At 41.7% G+C, this 26359-nt stretch overlaps 2 protein-coding genes across 6 annotated transcripts in view; one reads left to right on the forward strand and one right to left on the reverse strand.

Annotated features, from left to right (window-relative positions):
• Positions 1-26359, reverse strand: part of mtor (mechanistic target of rapamycin kinase) — a 315741-nt gene that overhangs the window by 160596 nt on the left and 128786 nt on the right. The window lies entirely within an intron of this gene.
• angptl7 (angiopoietin-like 7) lies at positions 2676-14447 on the forward strand. The gene is made up of 5 exons (XM_085966853.1): positions 2676-3416; positions 9564-9664; positions 10843-11037; positions 11275-11473; positions 11969-14447. The coding sequence occupies exons 1-5, from the start codon at positions 3035-3037 to the stop codon at positions 12136-12138; spliced, it is 1047 nt and encodes a 348-aa protein (XP_085822979.1). The 5' UTR covers positions 2676-3034; the 3' UTR covers positions 12139-14447.

The raw sequence follows: 26359 nt of genomic DNA on the forward strand, positions 1-26359 counted from the left end.
TGAACATGTCAAGGTTACTATTCCGCTGCTATGAAAAAGCCACAATATTGAACTTTCATCAAACTCATGCCTGCCCTAGGAGTGATTCTGGCTCAGTTTTTCTTTTCAGTCATCGGTACTCATTATGCAAAGATCTTGATGCCTTATTGCTGCAGGAAAATAATAAGAATTAGAACTACTGCCATTTTGGGGGATGCAGATTATGTATTTCTTATTTCTTCAGTCCACTAACTGATTTTTATTTAAAAATATACGTTATTGCTCTAAATGAGTAACTGCTTCTTGCTTTGTGGTAGGAGGCACTTCATAAAGAGGGGTTGTAAAAAGGGGAAAATGTTTACGGCAGAAGATGAACCAGTCTGCATCTAGTGGCTGGCTAAATGAGGTTCTGTGGAGATGCATGGGAGTAAATGACTTGGCTGTGCTCTCTTTTGGGGGAAATCGTGTATGATGTAGCAGTCTGGGGCAGGAGAGAAGCGACTTGAAGGATATAAATAAAAAATCAATACTAAACATTTGTCAACTAATGGCGAGTGGCACTAGTGATTGACAGGCAGTAAATGTTAGGAGACAGGATGTTGCGTGCAACTAATCAGCACTGGGGGAAATGGAAAGAACACTAGCATTTTGTCAGATGGAATGTTCTGTTCAGTCATAAAATTCCTAGAACGTTTGGAAAATGCTAATGTTTTTCATGACTTGTTAACAAGTAGCCAATCAAAAAGATTTTAAAGTTCAATTTAAAAGCTGCAACAGAAACTGCCACAATCTGGTATTAATTTCAGAAAATGCACGCATGGGGTGGGGGCGGGAAATCACAAACAAGTTTCTACATATTCAAAGACTCCAGTTAGAACATGGTTGATATTAACAGGACTTTAAAAAAAAAAAATGACTAAATGCCTTGTTTGCTTCAAACGCATTGATTTTTATTTTTTCATTCATGGAGATAGTTTGTGAATTGGAGATGTGATAAGAAATGTACTTCTAGACGTTCCAACAGTGTTCAAGAAACTAAACATTAACTGCCAAGATCACATCAGGGGAAGATTTACTTTCAGTAGCACTCCTCCCATATGGGACTAATTCTCAGAGCAGTTTACATTGAGGAGGGAAAACGGTGGACGATGAGCATGAGAGAAAATTAGCAAAAGCTTGGGGGGGGGGGGGGGGGGGAGAATGAGTAAAGGCACAGGCCAAGAGAAGAGTAATGAGGAAGACAGGTAGGTGTAGAGAACAGAGGTGCAGTGACTGAGAGTGGCCACCTATGGTTGATAACCAGGAGTAACCTGGTGTCAGAGGAGCAGATGGCTGGAGATCACTGAGGTACGGTAGGGTAAAGGCATGAAGGGATACAAAAGTGACAACGAGGATCCTGAAGTAAATTCGCTGGGGCAATGAGAAACAGGGCAGCTTAGTAAGGGTGGGGACTGCAGGTCTTTGTGAAGATGAAGAATGCAGGCATTCTAAATGAGTTGCAGTTTGCAGAGGGAGGAGGCTGGGTAAGTAAGAGAGAAGTTGAGCACCTAGGATTTGAAATGCATTAACTTGGGCTTTGGAGGTGGCGGGAGAGATGCAGACAGACAATATTGAGAGATGAAGAAAGGTTTTTGGTTATGGTACACATGCAAGAGGCGTAAGGAAAATGTACTGTTATGAAATCAATGAAAACGTTTTGTAACAGTACTTTTTCCTTCCCCCTCTTGCATCTATACCATACAGCCAGAGATAAGTTACACTGTAAACTACCTCCCCAAGTATACTCTGTCTTCATGAAAAGAACTATTGAGTTGCCCATGCAGTGGGGGAGGGGGTGTGTGTGTCTGGAGGATTATTAGTTACGTTTTGAAAGGGTAGAATGAAAGCTCGGTGTTCAGGGCATCAAATACTCAGCTAGATCCATATGTCAGTTGTTGAATTGCTACTTGGGTATCCTAGGTTCTAAAAGGCTGGCTTCAATTTAATGTTTATATGTTACTTTAAACTAGTTTATCTTAATTTTATCTAAACATAATGTAAAATATTCCACAAAATATAAAATCAAATCTACTTAAAAGTGATTACAAATGAAGACTGCAGCATACATCTGCAGCACGAGTCACGTATTGTGGCTAAACGCAATGAAATGTAGATCAGTTGCACAAGCAGAGATAAGTAAAACAATATGTTGGGTTCATATATTTTAATACAGTTTAAAGTAATCATCTTATGGCACATTGCATCCTTTTTGTGCAGACATCGCTGACTTACATTTTGTGGGGGTACTTTAAAAAAAAATCTTTATTCTAACACTAAATTTAGATCAAATGCAATTATCGTTTAAAAACTCATTGAAACCCAGCCACGATAAATGTGAACATTTGTGAGTATTATACTATTGCAAGTTTTCCTCAACTGTACCAATACGTTTGATTAATATTTTTAACTCACCACAGCATGCATCTGTAGGAAAAGGGAAAATGATGCACAAACTTGGTGTTGTCTCCGCCAGACCCCCACCCCAACCAACCCTCCCCCCCCCCACCCACCGCCCCGGTAATTTGACATCAGGAAAAGTTGACAGGACTGGGAGGTCCTTTGCTGGCCAAACCTCAAACAAAAGGCATCCTTCTCCCCAAAAAAGTTCCAGCCCACATTCCTGTCAGCACCTGAGCTTAATTGATGGATGGGGAGGAACTTGCCATGTGTGCAGTGAGTGGGAGGGGCATCGACTACACATGCATTAGATATTTAAGATGCTGCGTCTAAGCTGTTCTCAAGACTGCTTACATTTTTCTGAAAAGGACACTGCAGGAATACTTCAAGTTAACTGCAGCAGGCTTCAACGTTCACTGGATAAAGTGTGCACAAGAGGAACATTTTTAACAACATTCTTGTAACTATTCTGCACTTTTTAAGAAAAACTTTAAAGCACACCGACAAGGTAGCTGACAGAACACTAGTGCCTCCAATAATCTGTTATAAGGTTTTTGCAAAAGTGGCAAGTGTTTCAAACCCAAAGACAGTAGTTTCTTAGATTCATTAATTTCAAAAGATGCCAGTCAAGATTTTCCTCTGGCTTTTGTCGTTCATTTTTCTGCTTTGCAATTTTCCTTCGGGTTCCAGCCAGGTTCAGAAAGCACCTCGGAGAAGGGGGGCTGCAGGAGGAGTGAACATTATGAAGCTCATCACCTGCTGTGATGATCTGAAAGAGCTGAAGATCCAGGTGGCCAACCTGACCAGCATTCTTACTGAGCTCAGTAGGAAACAGGAGACCGACTGGATAAACGTTGTCATGCAGATGATGGAAGTGGAAAACGGCTATCGGCAGATTGAATCTCGCATTACAGAAGCCGAAGGAAAATACTCTGAAGTGAACAATCGGATAGACATTATTCAGCTTCAGGCAGCCCAAACAGTTACGCAGACATCTGCAGGTAAGGGCAGACTATTCTGGGAAACAAGGGATGGGAATGGAGATGTTATTAAATGTATTTATTGCTCATAAGGTTAGGCATAGTATGAATAAACACAGGCAAATATGAGCCTGTAAATTTAAGTTTTAAAAGGTGATTTGCCATTTTCAGAACTATTAAAAGCTACTCTGCTTGATAAGTTACTTTTATTTCTTTATAGTTAAAATGAAGCAAAAAGTTAAAACTTCACATTAGTATTTCAGTATTATGATTAAGCAAGTCATAGCAGCTCACATTGATTAAATATGAACAACAACTTTATTTATATAGCGCCTTTAACGTAGTAAAATGTCCTAATGCGTTTCATGGGAGCGTTATCAAACAAAATTTGACAAATGAAAGTCACATTCCCACTTAATAAAACACAGCTGTATAATGTGGTCTGGGCATTCCCAATTTTCTTGAGCGAGATCCCATTCAAACTCATAAATAACTTGGAAAGCCTCAATTATGTTGACTACAGTTGAAAAAGAATAAATCAGGCAGCAACATGGAACAGAAAATCACGATCGCCCTTTCCCAAAAGAATGCAGGCGCCTCTGAACCCACTCACCCCAATTAAGTTTGACAAAGCCTCTAAAATCCATTTGTTGTTACAGTAATATAAGGCTACAAACCAGTTTTTACTTTTAATTACTGTACGTTATTAACTGATTCCATTTAACTACAGTATGTATTTTTCCTACAAGAGCCTACTAAACTGGAGCAGAGTTTAATGTTTTTTTCCCGACTTTTATAATTAGTTAAATGAACCAACAATAAATTAACTTTCATAGGTTAGTGTATAAAACAAAATCAACTAGTTCCTTAGAACACTTTGTTTATGACAGCACAATATATTTAACTGTACCAGTACATGAAGTGGAACTACTCAAGGTAACTGTAGAACTGATACAGTAGGTTGATTTAAGTTGATTTTGCCTCTGAGCGCCATTAATTATGTTCAAACTACATTCTGATTCAGCACAAAAACACCTGCACCAATCTGAACAGACTGCAACACATCAGAATTCCTCAAAAAATTCTCTCCACACAATGTACTTAAATGTTGCAGTAATCATTTTTATTTCTAAACTACAAGATCTTTCTGACCAACTACAATAGTCATGCTACAAGATAGAAGAAAATACCGGCAGTTTAGTTTGTGTTCCCTTTCTTTTAGAAGGTAGAACTGCATTGTTGCAGCAGAAACAATCCCCTCACATGAAATTGTACTTAAAAAAAAAACTATGCCATTTCCATCATATTTTAATGTAGTGACTGAATTTATTTGCAATCTAGATTTAAAACTAGACTGCAAGCCTTGGTACTCTTGAAAGGGGGAGAGGGGAAGAGATAATGCTGGGATTATAGAATGCGTTAAACAATATAAATATTGTAATTTGTGAACCAGGATTGTACTGCAGGTAATGGTCGGGATCTCTCTTTTCTGTTCACTCACTAGGGGTGTACCAAAGCAGAATATACTCTAAAGCTTTTAGCTTTGACGGATTATTGAGAAACTACAAACTATTGTGAATTTGAAAACTATCTAGTAGCAGAGGTGCTCTCTCTACCTCCGGTCTCAAAGTACAAATCCGTACCTACCAGCTCCTGCCCTCTATAGCTCCAGATTTAACAGATTACTTGCAGCTCACACTTGCATCCTGTAGCTGGAGCCCACGGACAGAACACACACAAATTCCATTCAAAGCCCTGAGTCTGTGTTTCACCTGATTCTATCAGACACCTAATCAAATCAGACAAGAAACGTCAGCAGTCTTAAATTCTCACCTGCTGGTGAAGCAGACCACACGGCATACCTTAGTAACTCAGTCATAATCTGAAAACAATTCACGAGAGGCTCCCATTTTGCACTTTACCTAAACTCAACAGCAGTCAGAAAGTGTCTGGAAATCAGAGTGAGGTGCTCTTAGTATTTGAAACAACAACAGAAAATGCTGGAAACACTCAGCAGGTCAGGCAGCATCGTGGAGAGAGAGAAACAGAGTTAACGTTTCAGGTCGATGACCTGCTGAGTGTTTCCAGCATTTTCTGTTGTTGTTTCAGAATTCCTGCATCCGCAGTATTTTGCTAATGCTCTTAGTATTTATTGGATTTTTGATCCGGTTTTGGGAAGGCAAATCCAGTGCACTGCTCTCCCCCTTTTACATTCAACACTGGGAGTTTCTGTCGATATGCTGGGCTCTGCTGTTAAATATGGAGACCCAGAATGCAAGAATGGTGCCCATGCATTTAGTACACTGAAACTGGTGTCCTTACCCCAACAGCACATTCATAGATCCACATTTTCATGAATCTACAATGCTAAGTTCCAGGTTGTTTACACTGTGGAGTGCTGCCATGGATGAAGACCCAGTCATCTGCAGTGACTCCAATACAGTAGTACACAAGTGGCAGCTTGGGTCAATGGTAGTACTCTTGCCTCAGTCAGAAAGCTGTAGATCCAAACCCAACTCCAAGGCTAGGCTGACATCAGTGCAGTACTGAGCGACTGCTGCATTGTCAGGGGTGTCACCTTTCAAGTGAGATGTTAAAGCGAGGTCCCGTCTGCCAGTTCAGGCGGATGCAAAACATCACATGGCACTTTTTCCAAAGTTTGTCCAGTGTCCTGGCCAACATTGCTTCTTCAACCAATATCACCAAAATGGATTAAATGGTCATTCTTTGCATGTGTTTTTTTTTCGTTTATGGGATGTGGACGCCGCTGGCAAGGCCAGCATTTATTGCCCATCCCTAATTGTCCTTGAAAAGGTGCTGGTGGTACCTTGCTGTACGCAGATTGGCTGCTGCGTTTCCCTAAATAACAGTGACTGAACTTCAAAGTAACTAAGAAAAGTAACAAAATCAAATCCATTCTTAAAATCATTTCACCAATCGAATACACAATCCTATTTTGTCGAAGTTACTTATCCACTTGGTTAAGTTTGCTTAAGTTTTTTTTTAAGTGACATAAATAATTGGATAAGACAATATTGCTCTACACCCGTGTCATTTTTAACCAGCACCCCTCTGCCATCAAAATGTATTGAAAACAGACATCTATCTTGGATTTTTTTCTGGTTGCTCTGATATTTAAAGAAGTGAGATATCACCATTAGACCACAGTATGCTACACTGAGCAGAATCTGGCTGAAATTTGGAAATCAGTTTGCCAGTTTCGTAAATATACAATATCTCTTGCCCGAAGTAAAGATGCCCCAAGGGAGGTAAGTAAACCTACTAGGCATTATGTTATACCAAGGAAATGAAGTGTTAAATAGCTATTCCAGTTCTTGTAAACCTATCCGTCAGAAGTGACCTTTTAACATCCGAGACATTCAAGTATTCCAGCGGCATCAGGGTGAAGCACTAATGCTGACTTTAAACAGTTGACAGGTCACACAGTGAGTTATAATGTAATGGTGTAGAGATATGTTTAACAGACCAAGAATGCTACTAGATTTTAAAAAGGTGAAGGCATTTAAAATAGTGTAACCATTTTCATTTATACATGAAATTCTACAAATTGTAACATCCCATCTGATGGACCGCACTCTGGGGCTGTGGATGGCAGAAGCCTGCAGTTACAAAATAATGCCATTAATTAAAGTTTGATAAAAGAAAACTATTTGGCTGAAGACAGGGTCAGGCTCAGCGGTGATACGCTCTGTGATTGAAGAGCCTGCCAACAGACCTTACCGTCTCGGCTCACTCATGAAGAATGGTCACTTGGTTGAGGCGGGGAAGGGTGCCCATCATCTGTGGATTCATAATCAGCAGGAGTCTACGGCTTTAGCAGAAGATGAGAAAAACAGGAGGCAAGAAAAAATGCACTAAAAGACAATTATTTAAGGATAGGAAGAGCTGATTTACGGCATTGTCAGGTCACTCTCATAATGACCAAGGCACACTAACTTTTAGAGGCAGCAGGATTCTGAATTGCTGTCACACAGTTTCAGTATTCAAGGTAGGTTTACATGAAAACAAATACATCGCCTGGTCAATATGCACATGAATAAAAAGTGTTGTATGTTATTTGATTCACACATTTCGAACTCTACTTATAATTATAAAGGAAATTATTTATGCAGATGCCACACTGAAGAAAATGTGGATATTTGGAAAGGCAGAAAGACCCATCTATCCACAAGAGCTATACACCGTTTTCATTAAGATGCAATCAAGTTGTCTAAATGCATCACTGCAACAGTTGCTAAACTATATGACTCCAGACTGACTATATTATCTAATAATCCATGCAGGCTGCCCCTACAAAAGTCCAACTGCCGGATTACACTTATCAAGTTCTCAGAGGATCTTTCATTACCTTACATTGAAAACGCTAAAACTTTTTTAAAAAACAAGCAAACTAGACCTTTATTTTCCAAGATAAAACCCAAGACATTTACAAAGACGGCATAAAATGTAGAGTACAAATTCCACACCCTCACTGAAATACATCAGAGTCAAATTAGAACCGATTCTGCATTTTCTGGGGACCATAGGAATGTGTGCAGAGTACTGTATACCATAGAGTTACTGAGCAGGCAGAAGAACGTCAGTTATATACACACATGGAGCACAATTTAGTTGCCACCTAACTATCACCATCTCCTAGAAGACAGTCACTTCAGCTCCTTTTAACCTACATATATCATGAAAATATAAGCGGCTGCTTGAAGTTAAAGCAAAAAGGGCAGATTTTGATTATGCTGCGATCGGTGCAAATCAAAATCCATCTCCGTGGCACTGACAACAGAAACCAATACATCAATGGGATAAAAATACAATTATCTCCAATGCTTTGCCACACTCAGTCAAGCTGAAAATCCCTCCTAAAAAGTTTCAATGACTTGAAATGATTTTTAATTTTCTTTGCTGAAGGCACTGTCCTTTACTAGGATATGGCTCCACTTTCAGTGGTAAACCTTCAGTACCTTGCCCAAGCATCCATACTTCATGCGAGAGCCCTGACAATTAATATCGGTAGCTTAGTTGACCATGGAAGGCATCACAATTGAGCCTGGTCCTGTCCTCAACCAGCATCCCCCCATGGAAGCTTTGCCAGCAGGATAGTGATCAGAAGCTGGAAATTTAATTGATGTTTGTCCTCCCTAGCCCAGGAGTCCTGGTGTCAACTGTAGCACACCAATTGGTGCCGCAGTTCAAATCAGTTAACTCAGCACAGGCAGTAATCGTAAAAAAAAACCTAGTTTGTTATAAATAGTATTACGTACCTTTAGGACCAAAATCAGGTTATTATTTTGGAAATTCAAACATTTAAAAGCCTACCTTGCTGCATTTTTTCTCTTTCTGGGATATTAACAGATGTTCAACCTTTCTTTTGGCTTAACTGGGCCTGTATATATGGAACAAATTGCCACTTGCATCAACAAATTCAAGAGCGAACTAGATGGATATTTTCCCAAGAAATGGATCAAGGGGTGTGAGAGACAGAGTAGTGTGTAATACTTTTTAAGCTTTGGGACTCAAGATGGTCCACAAATGTTTTTGGCGCATCCTGTACATTCTGACGAAAGGGGAAGGGGAGGAGGGTTAAACAAGAAAAAGTAAAAACAAAGCTTAGACTAGGATAAATGGGCAGCTTAATTCAGAAAGGTCGAAACAAAACACAAGTCTGCAATTTCAGGTTAACAATGCTAACTTACTGGGTAGAGAATTTAGATGGGAACAATATGATGCAACAGTCTAAACAGAATATTTCAAAGTGACTAGTATATATGGTGCATTTGCTAAGATTCATGAATTCCCACAGCTAATAAATCAATTAGAAAGATAAAAAAAACACCATGATAATTCTTAACTCGCTTCAATGTTTTCTTACTGGTGTGGAGTATGGTAGCTATTTAGTCTGGTTTCATAGACAGTGGATGAGAAGAGAATGAATGAAAGTTTCCTGCTTGAGTGAGTACCTTGCATGAATATAGATTTTGATCACTGTTCTAACTTGGAAAAGGACCTCACAAAAATTGATTAAAAAAAAAAAAGATATTAGTAAAAGACACTCTTCATTGTTGCTCATATGCAGCTGCAGTGCGGTAATGGTTTGATTTAATACTCTGGCATTCTGGAGCAGTAATGCAGTCTTCAATCTTTTGTTTGCAGATGCTACGTACGACTGTACATCGCTGTACCAGAAGAATTATCGAATATCTGGTGTGTACAAGCTACCTGCAGATGATTTCCTGGGAACTCCAGAACTAGAGGTGATGCTTTTTAAAATAAACTTCCTTTATTTTTATTCATATTATCTTTTGGATTTACTTCAGCGGAGTTTCAAACTGGTGGACTGCACATACAGAGCCATTTGTTGAACACTGTCGTTGTGATGACCGCAATACACAGGACACTCGTTACTTATCATTTGTGAATTTTTTTACTCCATTGTGAGAATTGTTCAGTGAATACTAAAATATCGCCTCATTCTTCATTTTACTGTGATCTTTTCAAACAGTGAATTTGGCCTAGGATTTTACTGGAGTATGGAATATACCTTCCTATTGCTGAAGAATCCCCAAGTTTTAAATTCAACCATTACTGCAGCTGCATATGAGCAACAACGAAGAGAGTGGCCTGTTCTTTAGTAATTCATATTTTTTCCACTTTGTGAGGTCCTTTTCCAAGTTAGAACAGAGCCTGTATCAGTGATCAAAATCTATGCCAAGCAGGAAACTTTCATTCATTCTTTTCTCTGCCACTGTCTGTGAAACCAGACCAAATAGCTACTGTACTCTGCACCAGGGAGAAAGCATTGAAGCGAGTTAAGAATGACCATGATGGTTATTAAACCTTTCTAATTGATTTATAACTGTAGGAATCCATGAAATGAATGCATTTTTAATGAACGAAAAATAAAAAATGCTGGAAATATACAGTCAGAATCTGTAAAGAGACCAGACAAGTTAACGTTTGAGGTTAAGGTTACACTTGAAACATTTCCTTGTCGACTTTCTCTACAATTGCTGACAGACTTGCCGAGTTTCTCCAGCATTTTGTGTTTTTGTTTCTATTTTCTAGCATTTACAGTTGTTTTCAATTTAAATTTTTGATGAAAATGTGTTCTGATGGAGCTAAAGAATTAATTGAGAAATGGAGGGTGAAAACGGTTAAATAACACAAGCTACTTTATTCCTCAACTTCCAAGATACAATTGTAGTACATGTGTATGCAATAGGATTTACCCAACAGAAAATTCAAATCAAAATTCTCCATGCTAGATCAAAATGATTTGAGGCTGCAAGTACACTGGCCCTAACTTAGACTAGTAAATGAGGCTTTGAATCTGCTCAGTTTCTCATTATAATCGAATGAAAGTCCAACTAAATATTTCAGTGTTCAATAATATTCTCCATGTCTAATTAAATAATCATTTGCACTGCCTTAGGTGTACTGCGACATGAAAACTGGAGGTGGTGGCTGGACTGTTATACAACGTCGCAAAGCTGGCCTAACCTCTTTCAATCGTGACTGGAAACAGTACAAGCGAGGGTTTGGCAACATCCGTGGAGACTTCTGGTTGGGAAATGAACACATTTTTCGATTAACTAGGCAGCCAAGTATACTCAGGATAGACATGGAGGTAACTCATTAGAATTTTCATTTATATATTTTTCCAAAATTATGACTAATTAATTTTATTGCAGATGAAATATTCAATAGACAGAATTGGAAACAGTAGGAAGTTTAATATTTAAATTTCTGCCATAAAAAGATTTAGCGGTGCGCAATAAATGTGAATTAACATTCTACAGCATGCTCGTACCAATTTATATTGGTGTAAGTAAACTGTTTAATGACTTGACCTATATAACTACAGGACTGGGAAGGACGTACTTGTTATGCAGAATACAACTACTTTTCGATAAGCAATGAATTGAATAGCTACAGATTAATAATTGGAAATTACAACGGGACAGCTGGACGGGACTCACTCAGGTACCACAACAACACTGCCTTCAGCACAAAGGACAAAGACAACGACAAGTGTGTGGACGACTGCGTACAATTCCGCAAAGGTAAGTGCCGATCAGTAAATAAAAGAAAACAAGATGTTTTCAGGCACTGGATGGGTCATGGCATTTTCAGCTAGCATTCATTTTTTGTAATGCTGTACTAATGTCCTATTAAAGTTACAGAAGGCAAACAAGAAGTTTCCACAAAGTCTGCAGGCAATTCAATACACTGGGAAAATGTGACCAAGAATAATACAGCCTTCCAATACCAATATTTAATAAGAATTGTGACAATATACTGCAGAATTTAGCTATATTTGATAGGTTCTATGAATACATTACAAAGAAAAAATTATGTTACATAAAAATGCACAGGACTGGACACAATCACTGTGAAGCACCTGGCTGGTCCCAAAGTTTAAAAATACCATACCCCTCTCTCTCACTTTCTCTCTTGAATTTACCAGCACTATCCACCTCTACTGCCTCTCCAATCTTTAACTCCCAAGAAAGGGTATTCACAATATATTCAATAACTCACTGTCCTTTTGACTGCAGGTGGCTACTGGTACAACTGCTGCACAGATTCCAATCTGAATGGAGTTTATTATCGTCAAGGGCAGCACGCCCAAAACTCTGATGGCATCACATGGTACGGCTGGCATGGTTCAAGTTACTCGCTGAAACAAGTCGAAATGAAGATTCGTCCACAAAGCTTCAGGCCTTGAGCACTACACAATTTGTGACTTCATAAATGAGAAACCTAACAGTTATTATTGCATTTTCTTACAACAGCATTGTGGACTGAAGGACTTTTCTAAGCAAAACTGAGAGAAGCCTCCCAGACATGTCTTTCTTCTCCATTCCTCCCTCTGCTACTCACTCACACACAATTACATGCCCGAAGACAAATGATGTTAAACATTGCAAAATTAAGTGAAAAGTACTAATCCCCATAACAGGTCTTTAAAATGTACATATAAAGAAATTAATAAGTACATGTTTTTTAAAATTGTACTGCAAAAATGTCACTGTGGTCTTCAATGGAATTAAATGTGAAAATTAATTTCACAATCTGGAAAAAAACAGCAGCTTTAAGAATTAGAGAGCATGCTACTCCAAAGAGATTTGAGAAAACTTCAAAATTATTTTAGTACTTTGCCCATAATACATACCAACATAAAGTGCAACAATATGTCCCTGCCTCTCCCCCGACTCCAAAGCATATGCATACATGTCAACCATCAGCTTTTTAAGTCATGCATCAGCGTTTAATAAGAAAAATATTTTTAAACTAGAACTGTAGATCTTTAATATCATCAATCAGATCATTTGGACAGCGAGACTGGAGTGACGGGACTAGACGGGACGTTTAACATGTTAAAAGAGCTTTCTAAATGCAAGTGGTTATTGTTGTTTGGTGGCATGGTTTGTTGCACCAAGCTTGTGGCAGAGAGCTGTTGTGTTCCGAGAGTCCCAGTTACAGGTGTGTTTATTTAGTGTTTTCCCTAAAGAAGTTACATAAAATAAAATGCAGTTTCTAAAAATGTTTTATTTTCCTTAAAAGGAACTTTGGGGTGGAAAGCCTGGCTATTGTCTTATGTGGTGGTTTATTTTCTTCAGTCCAGGTTGCAGCTGCTTCTTTGAGACAAGGTGGATATAACCTGCCGTTAACGTATTTGCTGGCTTTGCTTGACAATTCCTGTCACGATACTTCACGAATTGCCAAGATTTGGAACCAAAATAGGGTTAGATTGATGATGCGTTTTATTTAATTTAAAAAATGATACCGGAGATTCACATTTGGAATCATAGCAGCACCAAAATACCAGTAAACTCACCAAATTAAGGGAGCGATTTTCCTGGGGGTTCAGTGTCTGGGCACTGGACAGGTGTAACTCACCCAAAGTGCGCCCGCAGAGACCAAGGGATGCCCAAATTTGGTCGGTCAGGTCATTAACATAGCCCAGTTGCACCCAGAGTGTAGGTCCATCCCCTGGCAGGATCTCGCGCCAGGAAATTGGGTTGGAACCGTGAGCGCAACTGCAGGTCTACAGCTCTGGAACTAGCTACCAGCCTTCAGGTCTTCTGGCTGCTGTTGGACAACAGCATCCAGAAGGCAGACAAGCCCAAAAATCTAGAGTTCCAAAAACAAGAATAGGCCACTTACTCGGTTAGCCACCTTTATCCTGCCTGGCCCACTCAAGCCAACCCGTTTGAACATGATCCAGGCACAAGGCTCAACCCCAGCTTCTTAGGGCGCCACTGGAAATGGGTACGCCTTGGATGTAAGCAGAGGAAACTGAGGCAGGAGGACTGGGAACGTTCCCTCTCATCTCATTACCCAGCGTAATGGGTCTACACTTCTTATTCCTGACCGTTGCACCCAGAGAGTACGTATTTTCTAGGGAGCAAATGTTAGGAAAATCAGGCCCATGTCAAAAATCAAACTACTCTTTGGGAGGGGGGCAGGGGGGTAATGCCCCCATAGAAAATAATCCACACGACTTCAGCACTCGCGTATCTTTCAGTAACTTCTAAACTGCCATACTGCTATCTGTCCTTTTGTGTACTGCAATAAAAGTGATGGAATTTGGGTACACCTGCAAGCCCATGTCCCACCGCACACAGTTGACCTCCTTGTTTTCATGTGTCTAGGTCTATAATCAGAACTGTTTTTGAGCAGTCAGCTTTTCTGGGGCTGTGTCGGCTTTATTGAAGCTGGTGGCCAACTTTTGTTGGTCTTCTAGGTTGGTGTGTATGCACAAGCACAGAAAGATTAGCAGTTACAGCTGAGTGAACGTGTATCTTCTGCAACACTTTGATAAAGCTGGACCATTAGGTGATACACAAAGTGCACCCAAATTAGGAAAGGTCATTTATGCTCGACATCAGAAGATAATCTAGCTCTTAACTGGGGCCAGTATTCATTATTAGTTTAAGAGGGGATTCAATGAGCTGGTTGTCAACAGAGTGTATGTAAAGGCTGCAGAGAGAAATAATTTATTTTATACTGTTATTAAAGATGCTCTCAGTTGATTTTTTTTTTAAATTACAGTTTAATAGAACTTAAGGATTTATTGTGCTTTATTGGCAAAATGTGAGCAATACGCAACAGGTAAACTCTTCGTTTGTACTTTTAAATAAGAATACATAAATAATATAGTTCTGCATTATTTAAATTCCTTTTGTAATATTGGATATGACATTATAAACATATAATAAAACATACTTAACAAAAAAAGTCAGTTTGTGAAACTATAACCAAAGTAATGTTCTTTTAAGTCACATAACCACATCACATGTATTATGCAGTAATACATCTGCAAGTGTTAATCCCTCAAGGACACTTGATTCATATATATGATTTTAAAAACCTTGACATTTCTAATTTAGAAACTCAATGACACTCTTCTTGCCTTTGCTTTTCCTCTCTCCCCGCACCCAATCCCATTACAGCAACCCTCGTCAGCTTGCAGTCCAGGCAAACAGGTCACACACTCCTCTAGGCTTTTGTGATGCCAATGCCTATTTGTGCTCAGTTGCCAAAAGCTCAATGCCACAAGCTGAGAATTACTGTCAAGTTGCGTTCCCCTTGCAAGATAGGAATTGCTCCACCCATTGCAAGGCATCTTGCCTCGGACCTGGTATTCACTTGTGGCTGACAGGTTTACGTGTAAGCCAGAGATGGAACTTAAATCTGCTCTATCAAAACAAGTGGCTAAAGCTGCCTAGAACATGGGCTGATTTCTATTAGTGTATATTTTGTTTGTTTAAAAAATGTTCTACATTCCTTGTGGGCATAATTTCAAACAAATATATTTATGAATTTTTAACATTAATATTTAGCAAGAAAAAAATACAGTACACAGTAGAGTCAAAATGGAAATCAGTCTGTAAACCTGACGGAAGTATAATGCCACAATGGAGACTAAGCACTTATCAAAAGAAAACTGCATAAAATTTGCTTCGTAATTATATGTTGTGATTGCTTGTATTAAACCTGTACCAAACTTCTTCGTCCCATTGTGCAGGTAACCACAAATTATCTTGAACTTGTACAATCTGTTGAATTCCAGCAATGCTGCCACACTGCAGTGGGGCACTCTAAGGCACAGCTTACTGTATTTTTACTTTATGCTTATATAGCAAGCTTTATAAAAACAAAGGACTGTTAAGAAAAACTGCTGGAAAAACATGCATTTCTTTAAAAAAAGGGGAAATGTCAGAAATCCGTTACCGAAAATAATATCCTACTAAATGAGTTTACCAGTTAATTGTATCATATTCCCTCAGACATAATGGAGGTTGGAATGACGACAAACTATTTCTACACATTTCAAAAACTCTAATTCGAGACTAGGTCCTGGAACATGCTCAACTTTACTGCAGACATTTAAATTACACTAATGCAATGTTATCGAGACCCGGTGCGTTTGTCCATCCTGCCAATGTGCATTGTCAGAAGTAGCCATGTTTTTTTTTCCCATTGTCAAGAAGTCTTCAAAAATTCCACAACAAATCCCTAAACCAGAGGTGGGGGAGGGAGAAGGAGTAACAAGCCGTCTGAAGACAAGCAAGAGTCACAGGTAAATTAAATGGCACGCACAGGCTTACAGCACCACCTGAGAGAGTTAAGCAGTAAAGTGAAGTTGGCTATTTTTTTTCTCCATTATTTACACAAAATCTGAAACAACCTCTCAAAGCTAGTTCACCCGGCAATATAACAATGTTGACAACTACAAAACCCCATGTCTTGAACAGTTTTCCCCTTCCCCAAAATAAAATTCACTTAATTAAATGTTCTTTGGGGGCTGGGGTAGCTGCAGGCAGCATGTGGTGCATCTGTCGATTGCAGATTTTAAAAAAAAGAAACCTTTTTTGGTACACATTATCCACAGTATATAACATAACAAACACATTCGCAGATTTTTCTGTCATGTCACAAAATTAAATGGATATTATTAATTCACCAAAGAATGGAGCAGTGAAACAGTAATGACAATTTTTAAGATCTGTCATCCGACTACTGCATGTGTGATTTATACAGACAACTGATGTATTGCTTGGGTCAAGGAAAATATAATCACTGCGATACTTATAAAACAGCCTCCATTTCTTTTTTACTAATTACGCAAAAATTATGAATGGCTGTAAATGCAAAGAAGTAGTTTGATTGCAAATGCACAATTCTTAGATTCTGTGGGGAAAATGTCTACAGAGAATCTTCATTCTTCAGCTTGGTTTGCTGCACATTTTGATAAAGTAATTCATACTTTGCAATGTACTTCTTGCATAAGGGTATTTACTTGCAACTTACTGGAAACTGATTGCACTTTTCCATCAGGCTAAACTATCAATATTGGTCAATTTGTAAGGATTCAATTTCTTAAATACTCATCATTTTGTGACTATGTACTCTCTTATGCGCTTTCAAGAAAGAAAAGTTCTTAGTGAAAACCAGATGCCAATTTGTATACAGCACTTCCTGTTTAAGTGAATAGGAATTCATCTGGGGCAGTATACAGCTTATTGTGCAATGTGTAAAATATGTACAGGAAACTTTGGTTTATCCGGAGGCTAACTGTCCGGAATGCTCAAGCCACCGTCAAAAATCAGGAGCCGTTTCGTTAGGTTTTTTTTTCTTTTCGTTGCTTTTTTCTCAACAGTCAAGCTCTGCAAGGTCTCGCTGAAGCTGTTGCTAAGCTACAGAGACGCTTGGACTGTTTAGAAGCTGTTGCTAAGCAACGGGGTTTGTTGCCAGATACGGAGCTCAAAATCTCCGTATGTTTCAACATTAGCGCTGGTTTGTCCGGCAGTTTTGAGGGAACGGCAACAGCTCGGTGCCGGATAGCACAAAGTTTCCTGTACAGTGTGCAATGGCAAAACCATTTCCCGTTATTAATAGTGATATTAAACTTCATTTTATTGTACATGTCTACCGTTGACTTGGAACAAGGTGCTCCTTATAGATGCATCATGCTTCACAGAATAGCATTTTTGTTCCTGCTAACCAAGAACCTAGGCTACATAACACCGTGTTTAATGTGACTTTTGCAGTTTTCAATAAAACTTGAAACATTTCATGGTCAAATTAATTCGAGAAAGGACACTGGCTTTCTGTACACGAGTGGTGGATAGCCCGGAGGTAAAGAACAGAATTCACCAAGGAGACAGGAAGGTCAATTAGAAAAACCAACCCATTTGAAACCAGTATTTTCAATGCTTAGCATTTACAATTTGTTGCATTACCACAAAGATTGTGAGCATTGGTAAATATTAACTATTCGCTAATTGATCTCTCTATGAACATAAGTGACTTTGCACAATCAATTTAGAAAAGAAAGATCTAACCCTCCAGATGGCTAAGTGGGTGAAGGGCCCACCTGGTAGTAAAGTACTTGGCAATGGAGGCCAGAAAGTCCCAGATTTAATTTCTGGCCTGTGCTGAGCTAGCTGATCTCAACTGGCATAACATTTGGGCTACGACAATTGGCCTTACTGCCCCAGGGCCAGATGGGAGACAATCAGCCAGGGTTCCTGCTGCATCACTATCCAATGTCTCCAGCTGTGCATGGATATGGCTCAGGTGTGATGTCCTCTATGGTCCAAATGCCAGCTGACACACAATGCCAAGGCTTATACCTGGAATAATGACCACCTAGGCGAGGTACAGGCAGGTGACCAGCTTAGAACAGGACCCACAATAGGAGACAACAGCTTTAGGCTAAGAAAATCGTCATGAAAATATTTTTGAAGTAAAGTTTAAAACTGATTTTTTGAGTAAATGGCTGCATTATATAAAGCTTTAGATTTTTTTTGGAAATATATATCTCGCCTTTAATAATATCCCTAGCTCGCAACGTGCAAGAGAAGTTATATAACAGTGGCTATATTCAAGAAGGAGTTAGATATATTTTTTAAGGCTAAAGGGATCAAGGTATATGGGGAGAAAGCAGGGACAGGGTACTGAGTTTGGATGATCAGCCATGATCTCATTAAATGGCGGAGCAGGTTAAAGGGGCCGAATGGCCTACTCCTGCTCCTATCGTCTATGTTTCTATGATGCACATCATGCTGTAAGCAATTGTATTTGTATTTCTGCCTTTGTGAATTTTACAATATAATGGAATGAGTGGCACTGGCATTTTATGTAAATCTTTAACATTTTCAAACATGCGTGCACATTGTCATTAATCCAAACGCAGCAGTTAATCCTTAAAAGGCAACATTACAAGGGGCACCATCAGGAACAGCTCAATTTCACGAACACGCGCCATCGACTGATCAGAGTGAAATGGTGGGTAATAATGCCTTGGCTTGGTGTGTGCCAAGCACTACCCACTGAGACAATATCATAATTTAATTAACGCATATCACCAAAAATCCTTTAATTTGGAGAAAAATAGATCTCCTTCCCCCTTTTCCTCCCCTTCTCTCTTGAAAGTGATGATTCATGCTGGAGGGCAGTGCCACAGGCACCAGCAGATTTTGCTCAAAAGGTCTTCATGTGCTATCTGAATGTTAAGAGGTATTGCATCCTAGCCTATCCTATCCTCACCCAAGTCCATACAACTAACTCAACACAGACTGCGTATCAAACCTGGAAGCTTCCTGATTTAAAAAGGTGGTGTGCTCATCCAGTGAGTTACCAGGGACATCCTACTCGAATGAAAGTAAATCTCCAAAATTTAGGGTTAATTTTATCTTGCTCATCTTACTACAAGACTTTGTTACAAGGCTATACCTTGCATTGTTTTGTAAACTTATTTTTTGCATCCAATCATCATGGCTTACATAAACAAATAAATATCATGCTGCGCTGACCATTCCAGCAAATGCGTTCAGACACACAAGTTAGCTCAGTTTGATTGAACTGCAACAACTCATGGTACTGAGCCACTGCACCCTCCTCCATGCCCATTTTGATATCAGTAAAAGTTACAAAAGCAAAAAAAAACTTCTATATAAAATTGTGGTCAACAACAAAAAAATTGAAGTAGATAAATGAAACGGGATGATCATCATTCAGAGGGAAGAATGTGGAAGCAGTTTGTTAATTACATTGATGCCATGTACAAGCAACACAAAGGATACAGTTGCAATCCAGGTTGATAAACACAGTTGCATAATGAATGTCTTACGTTGGCAACAGCAACCACCTCCTTTTAACATTTATAGAAAAGAGGAACATAATGTACTGGCACGATGCCAAGCTCTTTTTCCGTCGCCTTCGTCTCCGTGCCCATTTCTTTGGCCAGGAGTCATCCCCCCGCAAAGCGGACCCTTTCTCGCGCTTTCAGAATTCTGGTTCTACCTGGGCCCCTCCCTCTGGCCTCTTACCTTCTCTAGATCTTTTCATTGCTAACTGCCGGCGTGACATCGGCCATCTCAAATTCTCTGCTCCCCTCATTCACACCAATCTACCTCCCTCTGAACTTGCAGCACTTCGTTCTCTCCGATGTTGTTGTTTGGCGAACCGACCTCTACCGTGTGGAGGCTGCACGCCAACTCCCTGACACCTCTTCCTACCTCCCCATGGACCATGACCCCACTACCAAACATCAAACCATTGTTTCCAAAACTGCCACTGACCTCATCTCCTCTGGAGATCATCCCTCCATGGCTGTCAACCTCACAGTCCCCCAAACCCGCACAGCCCGCTTTTACATTCCTCCCAAGATCCACAAACAGGGCTGCCCTGGTAGACACATTGGGCTAGAAATTCAGTAAGGCCCCGCCAGCTTTGCGCCCAGTTACCGCCCAAAGAGGGCTTCTGCGCCAATAGAGGAGTTTGCGCTGATATTCAGCGCAGCGGTAATGGCGGCGGTAGCCGGTAGCGCTGCGCCGGCACCGATGACGTCATCGGTGTGCGCAGTGCCCCGGTTCCGCCCCGACCCCCATATTTAGTTGCGGCCGCCTCTTCCGCAGCGGCCGCAAACAACATTCTGCAACCGTGGCCGTCCTGCAGCCTTAGTGGCGCTAGTTAAGGCGGAGGTGCGGCCGGCTGCTTTTTTGGCGGCCGCTTGCCCGCACCTCCTTCCCCGGCCTCCTCCACCGCCACCCCCCCCCCCCGCGGCATTGCCGGCTGCTTTCCGCGAGCCCGGCACTTCTCCGTGGTGCCGGGCTCATTTGCCGGCAGTATCAAGCGGCGATCTCCCCGTTGCAGGCACCTCCCCCTTGAGAAGGAGGAGGCCTGCAGTACCGCAGCCTGCCGCTCTGCAGCGGGTGGCGCAGCGGCACCTACAGCGCTGAAATTCAGTTTCAGCGCCCCAAGCGGGGCGGGCACACCCTGGAATAGCGCCCGGTTCCGACTTGGGGCGCAAAAACTGAATTTCTGACGGTCGCAACTGGCTCCGTGCGCAGCGCTAACTTTTGGGCGCAAGCGAGCTGGCAGGGCCTTACTGAATTTCTAGGCCATTGTTTCAGCCTGTTCTTGCCCAATGGAACGGATTGCTTCCTATCTCAACTCTCTTTTTTTCCCTCCCCTTGTCCAGTCTCTTCCACCTACTCTTCCGACTCCCTCCGCCACTTTAACAGTTTCTAGTTTCCTGGACCCAACCGCCTCCTTTTCACTATGGACGTCCAATCCCTCTACACCTCCATCCCCCACCAGGACAGCCTGAGGGCGCTCCGCTTCTTCCTTGAACAGAGGCCCAACCAGTCCCCATCCACCACCACCCTCCTCCGCCTGGCTGAACTTGTTCTTACATTGAACAACTGCTTTGACTCCACTTACTTCCTCCAAATTAAAGGTGTTGCTATGTGAACCCACATGGGCCCTAGCTATGCCTGCCATTTTGTAGGCTATGTGGAACATTCTTTGTTCCAATCCTGCTCAGGTCCCCTCCCTCACCTTTTTCTGGTACATTGATGACTGTATTGGTGCCGTTTCCTGATCTCGTCCCGAACTAGAAAATTTCATTCACTTTGTTTCCAATTTCCACCCTTCCCTCACCTTCACATGGCCCATCTCCGACTCTTCCATAGAAACATAGAAGATAGGAGCAGGAGTAGGCCATTTGGCCCCTCGAGCCTGCTCCACCATTCAATGCGATCATGGCTGATCATCCAAATTCAGTACCCTGTCCCTGCTTTCTCCCCATATCCCTTGATCCCTTTAGCCTTAAGAAATATATCCAACTCCTTCTTGAATATATTTAATGAATTGGCCTCTACTGCCTTCTGTGGTAGAGAATTCCACAGGTTCACCACTCTCTGGGTGAAGAAATTCCTCCTCATCTCTGTCCTAAATAGCTTACCCCTTATCCTTAGACTGTGACCCCTGGTTCTGGACTCCCCGACCATCGGGAACATCCTTCCTGCATCTAGTCTGTCTAGTCTTGTTAGAATTTTATAAGTTTCAATGAGATCCCCTCTCATTCTTCTAAACTCCAGCGAGTACAAGCCCAATCGACCCAATCTCTCCTCATACATCATTCCTGCCATCCCAGGTATCAGCCTGGTGAATCTTCACTGCACTCCTTCCATGGCAAGAACATCCTTCCTCAGATAAGGTGACCAGAACTGCACACAATACTCAAGGTGTGGTCTCACCAAGACCCTGTACAACTGCAGCAAGACATCCTTGTTCCTGTACTCAAACCCTCTCGCTACGAAGGCCAACATACCATTTGCCTTCTTAACCGCCTGCTGCACCTGCATGCTTACCTTCAGCGACTGGTGCACAAGGACGCCCAGGTCTCGTTGCACTTCCCCTTCTCCCAATCTACTGCCTTTCAGATAATAATCTGCCTTCTTGTTTTTGACACCAAAGTGGATAACCTCTCATTTATCCACGTTATATTGCATCTGCCATGCTTCTGCCCAATTACCCAACCTGTCCAAATCATACTGGAGTTTCTCAGCATCATCCTCACAGCACACACGCCCACCCAGCTTTGTGTCGTCTGCAAACTTGGAGATATTACATCTAGTTCCCTCGTCCAGATCATTAATACATATTGTGAATAGCTGGGGTCCAAGGACCGATCCCTGCGGTACCCCACTAGTCACTGCCTGCCACTCGGAAAAAGAGCCGTTTATTCCAACTCTTTGCTTCCTGTCTGCCAACCAGTTCTCTATCCAAGTCAATACCTTACCCCCAATCCCATGTGCCTTAACTTTACACGCTAATCTCTTATGCGGGACCTTATCGAAAGCCTTCTGAAAGTCCAAATACACCACATCCACTGGTTCTCCCTTATCTATTTTACTAGTTACATCATCAAAAAATTCCAGTAGATTAGTCAAGCACGATTTACCTTATGTAAATCCATGTTGACTTTGTCCGATCTGGTCACTGTTTTCCAAGTGCTCTGCTTTTACATCTTTTATAATGGACTCTAGCATTTTCCCCACTACCGATGTCAGGCTTACCAGTCTGTAATTCCCCGTTTTCTCTCTACCACCTTTTTTGAATGGCGGGGTTACATTAGCTACCCGCCAATCCATGGGTACTGTTCCAGAGTCTATCGAATTTTGGAAGATGACCAGCAATGCATCTACTATTTCTAGGGCCACTTCCTTAAGTACCCTAGGATGTAGATTATCAGGCCCTGGGGATTTATCGGCCTTCAATCCCGTCAATTTCACTAACACCATTTCCCGACAAATACTGATTTCTATCAGTTCCTCCCTTTCATTAGACCCTATGTTCCCCGGCATCTCTGGGAGGTTATTTGTGTCCTCCTTTGTGAAGACAGAACCAAAGTCTGCCATTTCTTTGTTCCCCATTATAAATTCCCCTGATTCTGACTGCAAGGGACCTACGCTTGACTTTACCAATTTTTTTCTCTTCACATATCTATAAAAGCTTTTACAGTCAGTTTTTATGTTCCTTGCAAGCTTACTTTCATACTCTATTTTCCCCTCTTAATTAATCCCTTTGTCTTCTTTTGTCGAATCCTAAACTGCTCCCAATCCTCAGGTTTGCTGCTTTTTCTGGCCAATTTATATGTCCTCTCCTTGGATCTTATGCTCGCCCTAATTTCCCTTGTTAGCCACGGTTGAGTCACCTTTGTTTTATTTTCCCTTCCCTTTTTCGACTTCTCGGTCTCCATTTCTGGGGATAGGCTATCGACAAACATCCACTATAAGCCCACTGACTCCCACAGTTACCTGGACTACACTTCCTCCCATCCCGCTTCCTGCAAGGACTCTATTCCATTCTCCCAGTTTCTCCATCTCTGCCACATCTGTCCTGACGATGCCACCTTCCATACTAGTGCTTTGATAGGTCTTTTTTCCTCAACCAAGGATTCCCCTTTACCGTGGTTGACATGGCCCTCGACCGTGTCCGTTCCATTCCCCGCACTTCTGCTCTCACCCCTTGCCCTCCCTCCCTCCCAGAACCAAGATAGGGTTCCCCTTGTCCTCACCTTTCACCCCACCAGCCTCCACATTCAACGGATCATCCTCCGCCACCTCCAGCATGATCCCACCACCAAACACATCTTCCCTTCTCCTCCCCTTTCAGCATTACGAAGGGACCGCTCCCTCTGCAACACCCTGGTCCACTCCTCAATCACCCCCAACAGCCCCACCCCACGGTACCTTCCCATGCAAGCGCAGGAGATGCAACACCTGCCCTTTTACCTCCTCCCTTCCCAATGTCCAGGGCCCCAAACACTCCTTGCAGGTGAAACAGCGATTTACTTGTACTTCTTGGAAATTGGTATACTGAATTCGCTGCTCACGATGCAGTCTCAACACTGGGGAGACCAAACACAGATTGGGTGACCGCTTTGCGGAACACCTCTGTTCAGTCCGTAAGCATGACCCGAGCTTCCGGTTGCCTGCCATATTAATTCTCCGCTCCACTCCCATTCTGACCTCTGTCCTCGGCCTCTTACACTGTTCCAATGAAGCTCAACGTAAGCTCGAGGGACAGCACCTCATCTTTCGATTAGGCACTTTACAGCCTTCTGGACTCAACATCGAGTTCAACAATTTCAGACTGTAACCTCTGCCCCTATTTTTTCAGGCGGCAGCTGTGGTTGCAAATGGGATGGCAGAATCATTTAATCTCTGCTGCCTTCCGCCCCATCACAGACCGTCCCTTTTGTTCTTTCCTCTCCACCCCCCCCCCCACCCCTTTCCCTGCCTCTGCACCTGGTTAAAATCTATTACATCGCTAACATTTTCCAGTTCTGACAAAGGATCACAGACCTGAAACGTTAACTCTGTTTCTCTCTCCACGGATGCTGCCTGACCAGATTGAGTGTTTCCAGCATTTTCTGTTGTTCTTTCAGATTTCCAGCATCTGCAGTATTTTGCTATTGTATGATGTACTGGCTACCTTGTACTGCAGCATTATGCAACTCAAGGCGAGGTTTCAATGTGGATAATTATGGGAATGGTCGCAAAGTGGTTATGTTACTGGGCTAGTAATCCAGAAGCCTGGACTATTGATCCAGAGACCCGAGTTCAAATCCCACCACGGCAGCTGGGGAATTTAAATTCAGTTAATTAAATAAATCCAAAATAAAAAGCTAGTACAGGAAACTTTGTGATATCCGGCACCGACGGGGCCGAGCTGTTGCCGTCCCATCAAAACTGCCGGACAAACCAGCGCTAATGTTAAAACATTCTCCGTATCTAGCAACAAACCCTGTTGCTTAGCAACAGCTTCTAAACAGTCGGCCATAGCTTGCAAGCGTCTCTGTAGCTAAGCAACAGCTTTAGCTAGACCTTGCAGAGCCTGACTGGTGGAAAAAAAAGCAACGAAAAGAAAAAAAACTTACTGAACCGACTCCTGAATTTTGCCAGTGGATCGAACATTCCGGACAGTTAACCTCCGGATAAACCAAAGTTTCCTGTATCAGTAATGGTGACCGTGAAATTAATGTCCTTTAGGGAAGGAAATCTTCCGTCCTTACCCGGGCTGGCTTACATGTGACTCCAGACCCACAGCAATGTGGTTGACTGCCCTCTGAAATGGTCTAGCAAGCCACTCCGTTGTACCAAACCGCTACAACAAAGTATAATCCACACGGACTACAGCGGTTCAAGAAGGGGGCTCACTTCCACCTTCTCGAGGGCAATTAGGGATGGGAAATAAATGCTGGCCTTGCCAGCGGCGCCTACATCCCGTGAATGAATTAAAAAAAAAATACTGCTTCATTCTGACATCATCACATAAAAGACTTATTGCAAAAAATAAAGGTCTATGGTAAAGAGACAGCCTGGCTGAAGGAAAAGCGCCTCTCACAACTGCAGGACAGTGTTTCACAGCTTTTGAAGTGTTGTAATGTAGGAAACGTGGCAGCCAATTTGCGCACAGCAAGGTCCCACAAACAGCAATATGATAATGACCTGTTTCAGTGCTGTTACTTGAGGGATAAACTTCTCATCCGAAAGAAGGCACCTCAGACAGTGCAGCGCTCCCTCAGTACTGCACTGGAGTGTCAGCCTAGGTTTGTGCATAAATCTCAGAAGGAGGGCAGAAAGCACAAGAAAACAAATGTTTCTTGAATTGGCAGGATGTAGTCAGCTGCGTGTTCCAACGATCTGTGTTGGGGCCTCTCTTGTTCTCTATATGCATAAATGACAAACATAGGAACAGAGGGAGTAATATCAAATTTGCTAAAGACACCAATTTAGAGTCACGGCAAATTGAGGAAGAATGCAGGAGACTGCAAGGGGACAGAGACAGGTTAGGTGAGTGGGAAGATAGGAGGTAAATGTCAGTTAACGTAGATAAATGTGAAGTGGTAAATTTAGAGAAAAGGATCGAGAATGGTATTATACCTAAATAGTAAAATCCTCAATGGTGGGCAGGAACAGAGATCTCGGGATTCAGGTACATAGATCTTTAAAAGCATTATTGGATGTGGAAAGTGTCATAAAAAGGTCAAATTGCCTTTACGGTTTCTATATGAGGCACTGAATACAAAAGCAAGGCTAGGCCACAGATATGCACATCCTATTATAGAAAGGATACTGGAG

The sequence above is a fragment of the Somniosus microcephalus genome, chromosome 25 (genome assembly GCF_052327205.1).
Source record: "Somniosus microcephalus isolate GS21.2 chromosome 25, FLI_Smic_1.0, whole genome shotgun sequence".
NCBI lineage: Eukaryota > Metazoa > Chordata > Chondrichthyes > Squaliformes > Somniosidae > Somniosus > Somniosus microcephalus.

Coding starts and splice junctions, on each gene's coding strand:
- angptl7 (XM_085966853.1), top strand. CDS start 3,035: ATGCCAGTCAAGATTTTCCTCTGGCTTTTGTCGTTCATTTTTCTGCTT. Junction 3,417..9,563: donor AGTTACGCAGACATCTGCAG/GTAAGGGCAGAC, acceptor TTTTGTTTGCAG/ATGCTACGTACGACTGTACA. Junction 11,038..11,274: donor TACTCAGGATAGACATGGAG/GTAACTCATTAG, acceptor ATATAACTACAG/GACTGGGAAGGACGTACTTG.